Source organism: Sciurus carolinensis, chromosome 11, assembly GCF_902686445.1.
Source record: "Sciurus carolinensis chromosome 11, mSciCar1.2, whole genome shotgun sequence".
Lineage (NCBI taxonomy): Eukaryota > Metazoa > Chordata > Mammalia > Rodentia > Sciuridae > Sciurus > Sciurus carolinensis.
In genome coordinates, this window is record NC_062223.1 from 78,354,686 (window position 1) to 78,369,377 (window position 14,692).

Below are 14,692 nucleotides of genomic sequence, written 5' to 3' on the forward strand. Positions count from 1 at the left end.
CACATATCAGAAAAAACATTCCACCTTTGGTTTTTTTGGAACTGCCTTAGAAAATGTTCTTTTTAAATGACTTATTTTTTAAAGAGTACATTCTGGCCTAGTTAATGTGTGATTTTTTTTTTTTAAACACAGAAACAGATGCTTAAATATTTTGACAGTCCCCTGTGAAACCCCCACAGCCAGCCTTTCTCATCTTATGTGCCTGTGACCTGCCGTATGGTTTCACTGCATCATTGTCATTTTGCAGTGAGTTAGAGTTGAAACTTCAGTAGTATTATACAGCTTGGGAGGAAAATGGGTTTTTCTTTTTTCCCTTCAGCCTTGACAAAGTAAAATGTAGTCCATTTTCACTGTTGGGTTCTTTACTTTGAACCCAAAGATTCAGTTTAGCATGGACTGATTTCATAATTGCTCTTCAGTCAGTTCCCTTTATCACAGGTAAAAGATCAGAGAGAGACATACAAGCATTCTGGTCACATTTTTCATTCCTAAATTTTTTACTTTTTTTTTTTTTTTTTTTTTTTTTGGCCTGGAGGGTTGAGTGAGGTTTGTTTGTTTCTTTAATTTCTTCTTTATGGAGTCCATGCAGCTTTAACATTTAGCAAAGCCAGCTAAGGCCTGGTGGCTTCAAATTAATATATCATCTTACCAGTTACAGAAACTGATCTTCTAAATTTCCTAAGTGGAGGAATCCAGTAGGTACTAATATAACAATCCTAATTTTTGATCATCCAAGCATACCAGAGTTGACTCATAATTTACTATAGTTGTTTCAGGGGAACTTTTTGGGAAACAAACATTGAAAAATGTCCTTCAAAGTGAATTTTATGTTCTCTGATACTCCAATTTTATTTTGGTTACTTTTTTAAGTGTGACACAACCCTCAAAGTATGAAGCAACCAGAATAAGAATTGTACACACTTAAATTGTGAAGAGGAGACTTAATGCCTGCCACTAGAGTGTGGGATGAACAAACATGGAAAGGGCTGCAGCCAGTCACTAGGCATTAGGTAACATGAAGGCCAAGGGAGAATCAGCAAGGCCTGGAATGGTCAAGGAGTTTTTAAAAGGAATGTGTAGACTTGAGCTAGATCTTGTAAAGGCTGGCAAGAGAAGGAAAGAGAGATGGCATCTCCAGGAAGTGAGCAGAGGCAGAGAAAGAAAACTGAGCCTGGTCTGATCATGAAACTGTGAAGAAAGCACTGGGGCAAAAGATGGCAGACAGATCAGATCACTTAGGCCTTGAAAACTAGGCAGAGGATTTGTAATTTAAAACAATAACTGATTTTTAGAAAGCAGGTCTGAGAAGTTGACATGATAAGAAGTCTCATTAAAGAGAAAATAATTCATTTTTATCATGCTCTGCAGTGTCAGTACACTTCCTCAGTCTCTTGTGTTGTTCTAGCCTCACAGTATTTGTGAAGGAAGCAGGAAAGATGATGTCCTGCTTTACAGCTTGAGAACTGAGTGTTTTGATTTACCTAAGTCCATGTAGCAAGTAAGTAAGAGAGCCGAGAGTAGAAAAACTTGGTCTTTTCTGTCACAATTCAATTTTTAAACACCTACTAGACTGACTCAAATCAATCCAACAGTGATAGGGAGAGTGAACCAGCTTGAAGACGCTGAAGTTATTATAATAATCAAATTGGTAAGAGTTTAAACTAGTTGTTTTCAACTGAAGACAATTTTATCATGCTTCCCCTTCCCACTCAGGCAACATCTGACAATGTCTGAAGTCACTTTGGGTTATCACAGTTGGGAGTGGGATGCTATTGGCTTTTAGTGGATATTGCCGGCCCTGCTAAACATCCTATAGTGTGTAGGAAAGCCTCCCACAAGAAAGAGTTATCCAGAGTGGCAAAGGGCATGGACAGACAAGAGTGTTTCAGAGGGAAAATGGTGTGTCAACTTGATAAATCACTGCATGTATAAAAAATAAGTAAGGTGAGTAAAAATTGTCACTCTAGCCCTGAATAAGTGAAAGAGAAAAGTTGTGATAAAAAAAAAATTAGGGCAGAAGAAAGTATGTGGCTCCCATTCCCCTAATCATCCTGGGTGTGTTTCTCTAAAGGACTCAGGAAATGGAAAAAATACTGCATTTATCCTTGAAGACCTAATAATGAGGTCATGTCTCTTCCACTTACCATGTAGGTGACCAAGGCCAATCAGTTTCTTTTAAGTAATAGTAACACAGTTACAAAACTCCGCATTCGTTACTGAAGCCTGGAATCACATTAGCTTTTTTGATTGTCATATCATAGTTCTTTACTCCTGTTGAACTGTTGTATGCTAAAGCACTCCAAATCTTTTTCACACATACTCTCTTTTTTTTTTTTTTTTTTTTTTTGGTACCGAGGATTGAACCCAGGGGCCCTTAACCACTGAGTCATATCCCCAGCCCTTTTTATATTTTATTTAGAGACATGGTCTCACTGAGTTGCTGAGTCTGGCTTTGAACTTGTGATCCTCCTGCCTCAGCCTCCTGAGCTGCTGGGATTACAGGTGTGCACCACTGCACCTGGCTATAATCTATTTTTTAATTAAAAAATATTATTATTATTAGTAACAGTGCTAGACAGAACCAGCTGGGCAAAAGAGAAACAAAATAAAATCTGTTTCTGTCCTGTTGGAGTAACAGTATACTAAGGTAGGCCTATATTATCTAAATAATCACACAATGAGTATAAAATTAGAAACTGAAACCAACTGGAAAAAGAAAGGGTTGTAAACTGTAGGCCAATTTGATAGTCCACAGTAAGATGATTTATAGTAGCTAGACAGGGTGGTGCACTCCTGTAATCCCAGCACCTCCAGAGGCTGGGAGTTCAAAGCTAATCTCAGCAACTTAGCAAGACCCTGTCTCTAAATAAAATATTGTTTTTAGAAGGGCTGGGAATGTGACTCAGTGGGTTGAGTGCCCCTAGGTTCAATTCCCGGTACCACACACACACACACACACACACACACACACACGGATGATTTACAGTAGATCCAGGTGGATAGATCCAGCTGGACTCCAATAATTAAGTTTGGAGGTCTATAACCTCTTCCACACCAGGCATCAGGTACAGTGACAGAAAGCCTCAAATGGATTTCTTTCACACACGTGATCTGTTTATTGCTTTCTACTTCATAACTTTTGCCATGTCCAGTCAGTGAACTTTTAAATAATTTGGAAATTTAATTTAATTTGAAAAGTAACTTAATATTGGCCATTTGGGTGTAATATTAATAAATTATATTGAGTGTATTAATAGGAAATATATAGTCATCCTCCAGTTAATGTAATACTCTCCTTTAATGAGTACTGTTTGTGGTGTTAAAGGACATTTTTCTGATGACCACATTCTTATTTAAGCTTCTAAAGTTTGCTAATGTGATTCTTTTTCTATAGTTAAAATAAAAAGCCTTTGATTTGTGTCTTGTGTCCTGATAATGATGGGTTTTACCCTTTAAAATGAATTGTTTTTCCAGATTGCTTAATCTGTAAATCCATGTATTTTTGGAAAGTAAAATGAATATGTGATAGTTACAATTAAGTTGCTCAACTCAAAGGAACCCATTAAGAATTTGAAAGCATCATAAAATGTGAACTGCATCCTAATATTTGAGCTACTCTTAGCAGCCTATTTGAACCTTTGGCTCTACTCACTCTTCAAATTTGTTTTAATGTTACACTTAGAACTTTGTGGCTCTTTCTACAAAGAAGTTCCAGTGAAGTTATATAAGTCAGATGTTGTGAGATCCATTTTTCATGAATGTAGAGGTTTGCTTTTCAATGCATAGTAATCTCAATTTACCCTTCCAATGTATGAAACAGCTTCTGGATTTATAACAGAAAATGAAGATAACTTTGGGTTTGGAGCACTGTTCTTACAGGCTACCTGTGATGTCTTGTAGAATAACAACTTCACAGTATAGAACTCTGGGAAGCCTTGGGATTCCATTAGATTCCTTTAATGCGCCCCATTTTTATGTCTTTGCATATATGCACTTTCTTTCCACACTACTCCATATGAGTCTGAATGATTCCCAGACACCTTGCAAAAACCTGGTGTTGCAGTTTACTTCTCAGTTTGCTTTCTATCATTTTTATTCATCTCAGTTTGAGGCCAAACTACATGTTCTAATTTATTTTCTACTCTTTCAATGAAACACAAAGCTGTATCTTCTTTTTTTAAAAATTTTTTGTAGTTGTAGATGGACAGCATACCTTTATTTATTTTTATGTGATGCTAAAGATCAAACTCAGTGTGTCACAAATGCTAGGCAAGTGCTCTGCCACTAAGCCCCAGCCCCCAAGGCTATATCTTCTTGATGGATATCTGAAGTATTTGGTTTCCTTTAGTAACTTTTTAGTTCATTCCTTTAATTACTGCCCAATTCTTATAATTTTATAGTACAACAAATATACCTTTTGGATACTATAAAATCAGCAACTCTTAAGAATTTAATATAAAGCTTTTAAATTCTGCTTCCCCCCACCCCCCAATGCTATCCTCCAGGCTTTATAGAATGTCTCTTTTCCTTAGGCAATTAAGACATTTAAAATTAAAACTGTCTGGTAATTGTCATCTACCATTCATTTCAATAAGATTATTTTATACATGAGAGTAATCATATTGCAAAACTAAGGGAGATGCTGTTTTCTTTGTAACACTGTGTAAGTTGTGGTTGACCTGTTTATAAAGAAATCTGTTCCACTTGATAAAGCTTATGCTTGATCTTAAAAATCAGGAAAAAAAATTTGATCTAAGATGAGTGCCACCACAGCAAAAGAAAAGAGTGTGAAGAGAGTCTATAGAATGGTAGGAAATCATTACCAGTTACTCTTCTGGCAGAGGATTAATATCCAGAATATAAAAAGAACTCAAAAAACACTGAAAGAAGTAACCTGAATGATAATGAACTAAATACACATTTCTCAAATAAAGAAGTACAAGTGGCCAACAAAACCTAAAAAAGCTGTTCAGCATCTTTAGCAATCTGAGAAATGCAAGTAAAAATACACTGAGATTTCATCTCACTCCAGTTAGTATGACAATCATCAAGAATACAAGTAATCTGGTGCTGGGGAGATAGCTCAGTTGGTAGAGTGCTTGCCTCACAAGCACAAGGCCCTGGGTTCAATCCCCAGCACTGCCAAAAAAAAAAAGAATACAAGTAATCGATATGTCAAAATACATTCTACTGTAATATACAACTAAAAAGAACAAAAAATTTAAAAAGAACACAAGCCAGGAGCGGTGGTATATAACTGTAATCCCAGTGGCTCGGGAGCCTGAGGCAGGAGGATGGTGAGTTCTAAGCCAGCCTTAACAACTTAGTGAGGTGCTAAGCAACTCAGTGAGACCCTGTCTCTAAATTAAATACAAAACAGGGCTGGGGATGTGGCTCAGTGGTCAAGTGCCCCTGAATTCAATCCCTGCTACAAAAAAAAAAAAAAAAAAAGTCATAATGAATACTGGTGAGGATGTTGGGAAAAAGAAACACTTATTCACTGTTAATAGGATTGTAAATTGGTATAATCATTGTGGAAACCATAGTGGAAGTTCCTCATAAAGCCAGGAATGGAATCATCATGTGACCCAGCTGTACCATTTCATTGGTACTTTTCCAAAAGAATTGACGTCAGCCTACTATAGCAATAAAGGCAAACCCATGTTTATAGCAGCACAATTCACAGTAGCCAAATTATAGAATCAGCCTATGTCTCTGTCACCAGATGAATGGATAAAGAAACTGGTGGAATTTTATTCAGTCATAAAGAATGAAATTATGTTATTTGCATGAAAATGGATGGAAGTACAGAGTACCTTGTTGAGCAAAATAACCAGACTCAGAAAGTCAGGGGTCATATTTTCTCTCTAAATTGAGGAAGCTAGAGAGAGAGAAATTTTAAAAGGACCTCATGAAAATAGAAGGGAAACCAGTAGAGTTGAGGAGAATGTAGAGGAAGGAGAAAGGGGAAGTACTGGGGATTGAAATTGATCAAATTATGTTATGTGCATGTATGAATATGTCACAATGAATCCTACCAATATCAGTGCAATAATAAAAGTAAAAAATATATATTATACATTTTAAAAATGAATATAGGTATATACCAACCATTTCATTTGCAGGAGTGAGGAAAGGGAAATAATGAGGAAAACTTATTCCCTAAACTTAACTCCTTATCTTTATGAAGATCCAGATTTCATCCCTTTGTTACTTCAGTGAGTCAGGTCAAAAGGTGAAGTCATTTCTGAGAGCTTTATGGCATGAGTGCATTGCTCTGGAGAAGTTGCATCCTAGTAGTCATCACTGTAAATGTGATGAATTTTTGCTTTGAAGTGTGATTTTTTTTTCTCCTTAATTTTCCTCTCACATTTAGTAAAAGTTGAGAAGTCAGGTCCAATGTATTAAAGAAAAGAAACCTAAGTCTTAGGAGGCAAGCTTATGACATATAGATAGGAGTGAGTGGCCTCAACTTCTTGAAATTAAAGCATCACTTTCTTATACATTAGTAGTTTGTTGTGTGACATTTTCAGTTTTTTCTTTATAAGAAAGCAGCCATTGTTCTGACTTGACTGTTATTATGAGGATATTAGTAGATTGCAGTGAATGTACCTAAGTGATTTAATACAATTTTGAGATATTTATGCTACACCTAAGAAACTTCGGCCTCTAACAACAACTTAGGAGGTTGTATTTACTGAGTTTTGGAAAATTTCTTATCTTGCTTTACCTTTTTTAGGTTTCCACTGTATCCAAAAGGAGGAGAGAAGTTACAGTTTGATTATGGTGTCTATCTTCTGAACAAAAATATAGCACAGGTAAGCCTTTCTTATTCACTCCTTTCCGACTGCCTTGAATTGCTAACCCTCTTTATAATTCTAAGTACTTTATAATTAAGTACTAACCCTTTTATTAAAGCAGATACATTAGTAATACCAATTTCTCTTTGGCCACAGTCTTATTCTGTGCCTTTATAATAAAGACACAGAATCTATGGGTATGAGTTGGAATCCTGCTACACTCACAGGCCCTTTTCTGTGATGGTAGACTTGTACTTAAATGTGTGGACTTTATAATTGCTTGACTCTGCAACTTGATTGGTAATAGTGTTCTTCTCTTAGACCACTTCTAGGGACTCATTTTGCTTTCTTGTTTATGGAATAAAAGTTTAGTGCCTTTGGCAAGTCCTTAATGGTCTCCTCACCTCATTATCCAGGACCCAAAGGAAAAGACCAAGCATCTGTTCCTTCCAACCCATCTTGCATTTTTGTGGCTCTTTCAACATCACATGAGTTAGTATCCCACTTGAATAATGTCTTTCTACATACCATAGTGAGACTATCAGATGCCTAAGTTTGTATTTTCCTGAAAGAAATATGTAGTATTTCTTTAGCATACTTGGCTCTGCTTCAAGAGTGGATGTTCCATAAATTTTCTAGTGAAAAACAAAGACCAGCTTCAGCGCTTTGTTCTCATTGGGATATACTTCCAATTGGAGTGTCACATGGATAGGTATCCACAGCCTAGCTGTTATTTAAAGACATTATCAGCTATATCCTTAGACCTTTCAGTATTATGGAAGTAATAAGATTTGTGATGCTTTTCCTAACTGGAGTTACCTTTTTTCCATCTAAATGTAAAATCTTACTGAACAATTTCCTTATTCATGTCTGATCAATCTAGAATTATTCCTCTATTTGATGTCTGTCTGCCCTCAACCAACCTTAATTTAATGCTCATTTTTAAATATGATTTTTATTAAGATTGCTGTTCTCTTTTGAAATTGCTTCAAATTTCTAGTTTGTAGTCCATAATTAATCACTTGCTTCATAACCCCACACTCAGTGTCCTCTCAGTCTTACTGCTTTAACTGTTATTTTCCCTCTAACTCCTGTTCCTCCCATAAGTCACAATCTTGTGCACAGTCTCTGGCCCATGACTCACCTTTTCATGTGCTGTTCTTCCCACAACTGATGCTTTCCCTTCCTCCATTTTTGGCAGATAAGTATTTCAGTCAAAGAAACAGGATTTTAATGTCAAGACTGTCTAGCTCTGCTGATCACAGTTGTGTCATACCATGGAAAAGGCAGTGCTTTCACAGAACTGCTAAAGAAGTACCCAGACAAGACTGCACTAAGGAAAATGAAGTAAATTAGTAAATCAGTAAGTGAATTAGGCAGCATCTCCAGTGAAGTCAGCCAGGTGGAAAGAGCACTTGAATGAAACAGGGTCCAGAGTCTGGAAGCAAAATTGGCATTATTTATTAGAACTAAGTTCTGATTGAGTTCAGAAGTTCTTTCCTGCCCTATTTTCTGTTTCCTTGCTGTGTGCCCTTAGGTCCTTGTCCCAAGGTTGAAAGGTTGTCAGAAGCATTGAGGTGAAACTCACCCCTACCAAAATGCCTGTATTTCCTCATAAATTCCAGCTTCAAATACACACATATGCATGCACACATGCAAACATATATACACATGCAAGTACACACTTCTTTCTTCTCAGGGCTCAGTAGGAATGCAAAGATGGTATAGAGAGGAACTAAGAATAGCCCTGATTTCTTTGAGAGCAAGACCAAATGCAGGCCGACTATGTGCAGTGGGAAACAGGAAGTCAGCCCTGCATATCAGACTCATATAAGGCACTCTAGTGCCTGTTGGATCCCCACTTGGGAAAACTTCCCAAGTAGCCTCTGACTTTCTTCTTAACCAAACCAAAGCCACAGATACGCTCTACTAGTTTTATTCATCTGTTTTAAAAATGGATTGTTTCTAGAAATTTTTTATCCTGTCCAACTTTACATTATTTTTGTAAATTGAGAGATTTGCATGTGTGTATGTTAAGATCAGTAGATTAACCACAATACATCATGGGAAGCAAGTATCTTTTTACCACTGTTGTGGCAGTTTTAAAAGGAGGGGACAATAAACTTCAAAACAGAAACTGTCTTCAATTTCAAAACTTTATTCAGGAGGCCCCTTTTAAGTATTTGGAAGGAAACTACTTGCAAATTTGTGATCTTTCAAATTTGTGATTTTGGGGAAGGCTTCTTTTTGTCTTTGACTTTACTGCCACCACTTTTTCACATTTTGATTTGTAACAAATCAAAGAACCATTAATTATTGTGACTCCTAAGTGTTGTAGCAATAAGATGTTTCCAGGTTTTGAAGGTTTATTTATATATACTAATGCATGTTGTCAAAGAGGAGTTTGTCTTCTCAGCCAGTCTCATTTGTACCTCATCTCTAGAGATGTGAACAAATCATACTATTAAAATGGCCCCACCTCAGTAATTTATAAGCCACGTTAGTGGAGGTGGATGAAAGCATTGGCATGTGTTAAAGTGCCAGAGAAAAAGGAGTGAAGTCATTTAATACTACATCCATAACTTGGTTGAGGATTTGAATAGTCAATAGAGCCTTTCATCACAACCAGAAGTAGTAGTAAAATCACTTTTTGGTAGAGGAAATGACAGAATTTAGTAATATTTGTTACTTCAGTATTTGGGATCAGTCCAGCCCATGTTTTGAAAGCTCAGGCTTGGAAAGACAGGCCTTCAAGTAGAAATTCTCAAGTGTTGTTCAAAGAGCAGGGAGCATTGGTCAGGCCTGCTTGCCCTCTTCATGCCACTGCTGACTGAAGGCTCTGTGTGTGTGTGTGTGTGTCTGTGTGTTGGATTAGATATTGAAATTGAGTCAATAAAAATGCCTTGTTTTCAGCACCATTTACTAATGTGTCAAGTGCCGGCCCCTTCAGTTGGAAATAGCCTTCCTTATTAATCAGCATGTAATTGTATGGAAACTGTTCTGTCAAAATTCAGGCATGGTATAATTAGCATTGATTTAGAAATGAGGTCCTGCCATAATTGTCAGTAAGCTTGTAAGTATATTGTGTTAGAACTTACGTAGAGCACAAGAGTTTGCTTTTAATTCCCAGAGCATAAAAAATAGTAAGGCAAAAATTATAATCCTTTTCCTCATATTTGTGGAGAGCTTTATAATTAGTAAGGAATATGCACATAGCTCTGTATGATCCTGAGGCATCACCCTGTAGAGATAAAGAGCAAATAATGCTAAATGGATTTGAAGACAAGTGTGGCTTTGACCTCTGTCACTCTAGTGTGATATCATATAATCTAACAGACTTGGCAAAAATTCCCTTACCTTCACATGCTTCATTGTTCTATATATTTTCATTCTAAAAGTGTACTGAATCAAAGAAGATGACATTCCCAGATAGTTCCTTAAGAGTAGAGGCAATAATATACAACATGAGACTTATAGTCAATAATATTGTATTTTATACTGACCTTAAATACAGTAAAAATGCATTTCTAAAAAGTTAAGTAACTTGCTTAAAATCTTTTGTTTTTGTTTATTGAGTATCTACTATAAGCTGTGTAAGCCTAATTAGGTTGTAACATGTAGAGTAGTGAATTAAAACACACAAGATCCCTGATGCTTGCCTCACTAATAAGCTCGGTTCAAGGAGACAAGTGATTCCACTTACATGAAATACCTAGAGAAGACAAGTTCGTAGAGACAAGAAGTAGATTGCAGGTTACTGGGGGAAGGGGCAAGTGGGAGAACTATTGCTTAATGGTTACAGAATTTGAGGTGATGAAAAAGTTTAAGAAATATTTGGTGATGATGTTTGCATAACATTGAGAATGTCATTAATGCCACTGAATTGGATAATTCAAAGTGGTTAAAATAACAAATTTTGTATTATCTGTTTTACCATGATTTTTGTAGTATACCAAAAGCCATTGAATTGTATACTTTAGATGGGTGAATTTGTGTAGTATGTGACTTATGTCTCAATCAAGCTATTATCCCTGCCTCATTAAACATATAATTTAATTGGAAGTAATAACACTAAACAACAAAAATTGTTTTAGATTGTCATAAGTTCTGAGGTAGAAATTGACTATAACAGAAAACAACTGGAGACAGACCTTCTTTAAATAAAGATGTCAAATAAGTCTTATTGAGGAATTGACTGTTGAGTTAAGGTATGGGTGATGACAAGGAACAAGCCATATAAAAAGCTAGGGAACAGGAAATTCTCTAATGCCACGGAAACAGCAAGGGCAAAGTCCTTGAGGTAGGAAAGGTCTTGTCAAGTCACAGAAGGTTCATGGTCTTAATTGTAATTGAGAGGCTGAGGTAGACAGGGAGCATATCATCCAAAGCCTTAGAGATCAGGGAAAGAATTTTTGTTTTATTCTAAATACAAATGAAACTATTGAATGAATGATTTAAGTTTTCAAAGTGGCATGATTTGATTTGTTTTTTGAGATCACTCTAGCTGCTGTAGTAGATTGCAGGCAACTACAATTTAAGAAAAGTTACTAGTCAGAAGGCAGTTTTAGAAGGTGAGATGAGGATTGATGGGGGCATGGCCCAGGACAGTAGAGGTAGAGATGGAGAGAAATAGGCAGATTTGAAATGTACCCTGGGAGTTAAACTAATGGATTGAATATGGGAGATGACAGAAAAAGGAATTCTCAAAAATGGTTTCTGTTTTATACTTGAGCAACTGGATGATGGCATTTATTGAGATGGGGAAGGGGTCAGAAAATGGAACTGATCAAGATGAGGACATCAGAAGTTCTGCTTTGGGATTGCTAAGTTTGAGTTGACTTTTAGAAATTCAAATAAACTCATTAAATGAACAACAGGATATATGGGTCTGGAGTAGGTCAGTACTGGAGATAGAAATTTGGGAGTCATCAATCTAAGATCCTATTTTTAAAATCCATGGAATCAAGTGAGGTTAACCAGGGGTAGAATGCAGCGCTGAAGAGAGAGAGAGACATACAGATGGATACGTACAGTGAAATTTAGCCCAAGAAATCACATTTAGAAGTTGAATGGAGGAGAACAAACCAGCAAAGACTGAGAGGAATGACTAGCTGGCTAGGGAGAAAATGAGGAGAGAGTAATAATTTGGAAAGTAAGAAAAGTGTATTTCTGGAAGAAAAGAGTAATCGACTATGTCCAGTTATGACTTCATAACTGGATAGGACTGTGGAATAAAGAGAGGTTCTGTGCATGTGGTTTCTTTTTTAATTTTGTTTTTTTAAATCTGTTTTGTGGAGATGTTTATTTTGTTTTTAAAGATGGTAAATATCAGGGCATATTTATGCTTGTGAGAGCTTAAAAATTTGCCACTTATTCCAAACAGCCTTTTTCACATGCATTAAGGATCCTCTGGGCGGTGGGGGATTTAGCTCAATGGCAGAGTACTTGCCAGCACATGAAAAGCCCTGGGTTCAATCTTCAGCCCCAAAAGAAAAAAACAAGGATGCTCTGCATAAGGAAGATAGCTAGGGTGCTGGCGAGATAGCCCATCACGTAGAGTGCCTGCCTCGCATGCTCGAGACCCGGGTTCGAATCCCCAGCACTGTTAGATTGCAGAAATAACAAACAAACAAACGAAACCAAAGGAAGATAACTAGGAGAAAGTTCAGCTAATTACTTATAATATGAAGAGTTGTGGCGGGTTTGACTTAAATGTATAGTTCTTACCACAGTTCATGCCGTACTGTGAATACTTTTTTAATTTGAGGACAAATTGGCCATATGTACACGCATTAAGTTAGTTTACCACTTGAATAAAGTGAAACAAGCAGATACAGTAAAACTAAATAATGCTTTTTTGAGGTCAATAGTGAACTTTCAGTAGATTTTCTGAATATTCCACATGAGCATGCCAGCTGTGCACAATATAGGTGATGGAGGTTGCTTTTTCTCTGGGAGTAGCTGTATGATCGGCCCCTAGTTCTCTCGGGGTCCCAGAGGACAGGGATATTTTTATAATAATACTAAGACATTTTTGCTTATTACATTGCATTGATATTTGCATGATAATACACAATGATACTGACTAAAATTACTGGCCTCTTAGAATAAGTCAATGCAGAGGCACTCAATTGGTGTTTATCTTCTCTAACACTGCAACTCATAGTTTTTAAAGCCATTTTCACTGAAGAAGGTCCATGTTGAAGCAGTAAATAGTATTGATTATATTAAATGTTGAACCTTGAGAGCACAGCCTTTTAATATTCTTTGTGATGTAAAGCAAGTATACAGAAAGCACTCCTGCTTAGCCCTGAAGCATAATGGAAAAGCACTTGAGCAACTGAGTTACTGACTGAACTCACAGCCTTTTAGTGGAGCATCGCCTTCGCTTGAGAAAATGACTGACAGACTCCGGTTATTCTGTCTTAGGTATTTGGCAAAACATTTTCTCAAAAGTAAATGAAGTGGGGCTGGGGTTGTGACTCAGTGGTAGAGCGCTTGCCTAGCACAAGTAAGGCACTGGGTTCGGTCCTCAGCGCCACATAAAAATAAATAAATAAAATAAAGGCATTGTGTCCATCTACAATTAAATGGTATTTTTTTAGAAAAGTGAATGAAGTGAGCCTGTCACTCAAAAGAAATCAACTGATGATAAAATTGAAGATTTAAATGAAACTTTGAATTTCAGAATATTTGCATTTGCCACCACAAGATAGGTAGCTTCCCAGTTCTTATGTTTTTGGAAATATTGATAGTGATGTTAACACATATAATTCTTAAATATTTTATAATAGAAAATATCAACATTATACACACAAATTCAGTGAGCCAACATTTTCCCAATGACCAATATATGATACTGTGAAATCATGTATGGGTGAAGATTCTTTTGAATTGCAAGAAAGACAGTGAATTTTTTTTAATTTTGTATTTGTTCTTTTTATTTGTACGTGACAGTAGAATGTAATTTGAAGACTGATGAATTTTAACGTAGCAGATATGAAAAGTTTTTTGTAGAGTGTCAGACTGTGTTGCTGCTAACCTAATCACTTAAAAAAATTATTATTACTTGATGAGTTTGGGAGTAGTATCAAAGAAGAATAACCACAATTATCTGAAAAAACTATGAAAATTTTTCTTTCTTTTTTAACTATAATCTGTATAGGCTGTATTTTCTTACGATATAACATATGGTAACAAAATGAATGCAGAAGGAAACATGAGACTCCAACGGTTTTCTATTAAGCCCATTGCAAAAGAGACTGCAAAAGTATAAAACAATGTCACTCATCTCACTAAATTTCTTTTTGGAAAATATGCTTGTTTTTCATTAGAAATATTATGTATATAACAAGTAGTGAGTTTCTATTGTTATTTGAAAATCAATAAATATTTAAGTTTTCTTAATTTTAATTTCTAACATGACAAATATTAATATATATTTGATCCACCTAAACAAAAAGCTGTTTGGGATCCTCAATAATTTTTAAGAGCATAAAGGAATTTTGAGACAAAAAAGTGCAAAAACTGCTGTCCTAGAGAATGTGGCCATCCAGAGATTTCCTATGAATCCTCTCAATTTCTCATAGTCTGATAAACCAAGATGCATGTGTCAGTTCCCCAAATGTAGGAACATTATATAAGAGACCTGCCAATTTGAATTCCAGTAATGTACAAGTCAGAGCTGACAGCTCCCAGAGGATTGTTCCTTACAGGGTTTGGCTTCTTATAAATCGGACCTCTTCACTTCTTTCCTGAAAGCACAGGGCTAATACCTTGAAGGTATACTTTACAAATGATAATGATGATTTTCATTTGTATTGGATATAAATTCTGTGGTATACTTTTACATATATAGCTCATTTCAGACTCTGAAGTATGTTGAGTAGGTC

The 14,692-nt window shown here is 36.1% G+C and overlaps 1 protein-coding gene across 2 annotated transcripts in view; it reads left to right on the plus strand.

Moving 5' to 3' along the window:
• The window catches only part of Uvrag (UV radiation resistance associated), a 324,556-nt gene that overhangs the window by 246,761 nt on the left and 63,103 nt on the right, over positions 1-14,692 (plus strand). For both annotated transcript variants that reach the window (XM_047516341.1, XM_047516342.1), the window contains exon 13: positions 6,740-6,818. In XM_047516341.1, the coding sequence (XP_047372297.1) occupies positions 6,740-6,818 (79 nt within the window). The remainder of the gene's footprint in view (positions 1-6,739; positions 6,819-14,692) is intronic.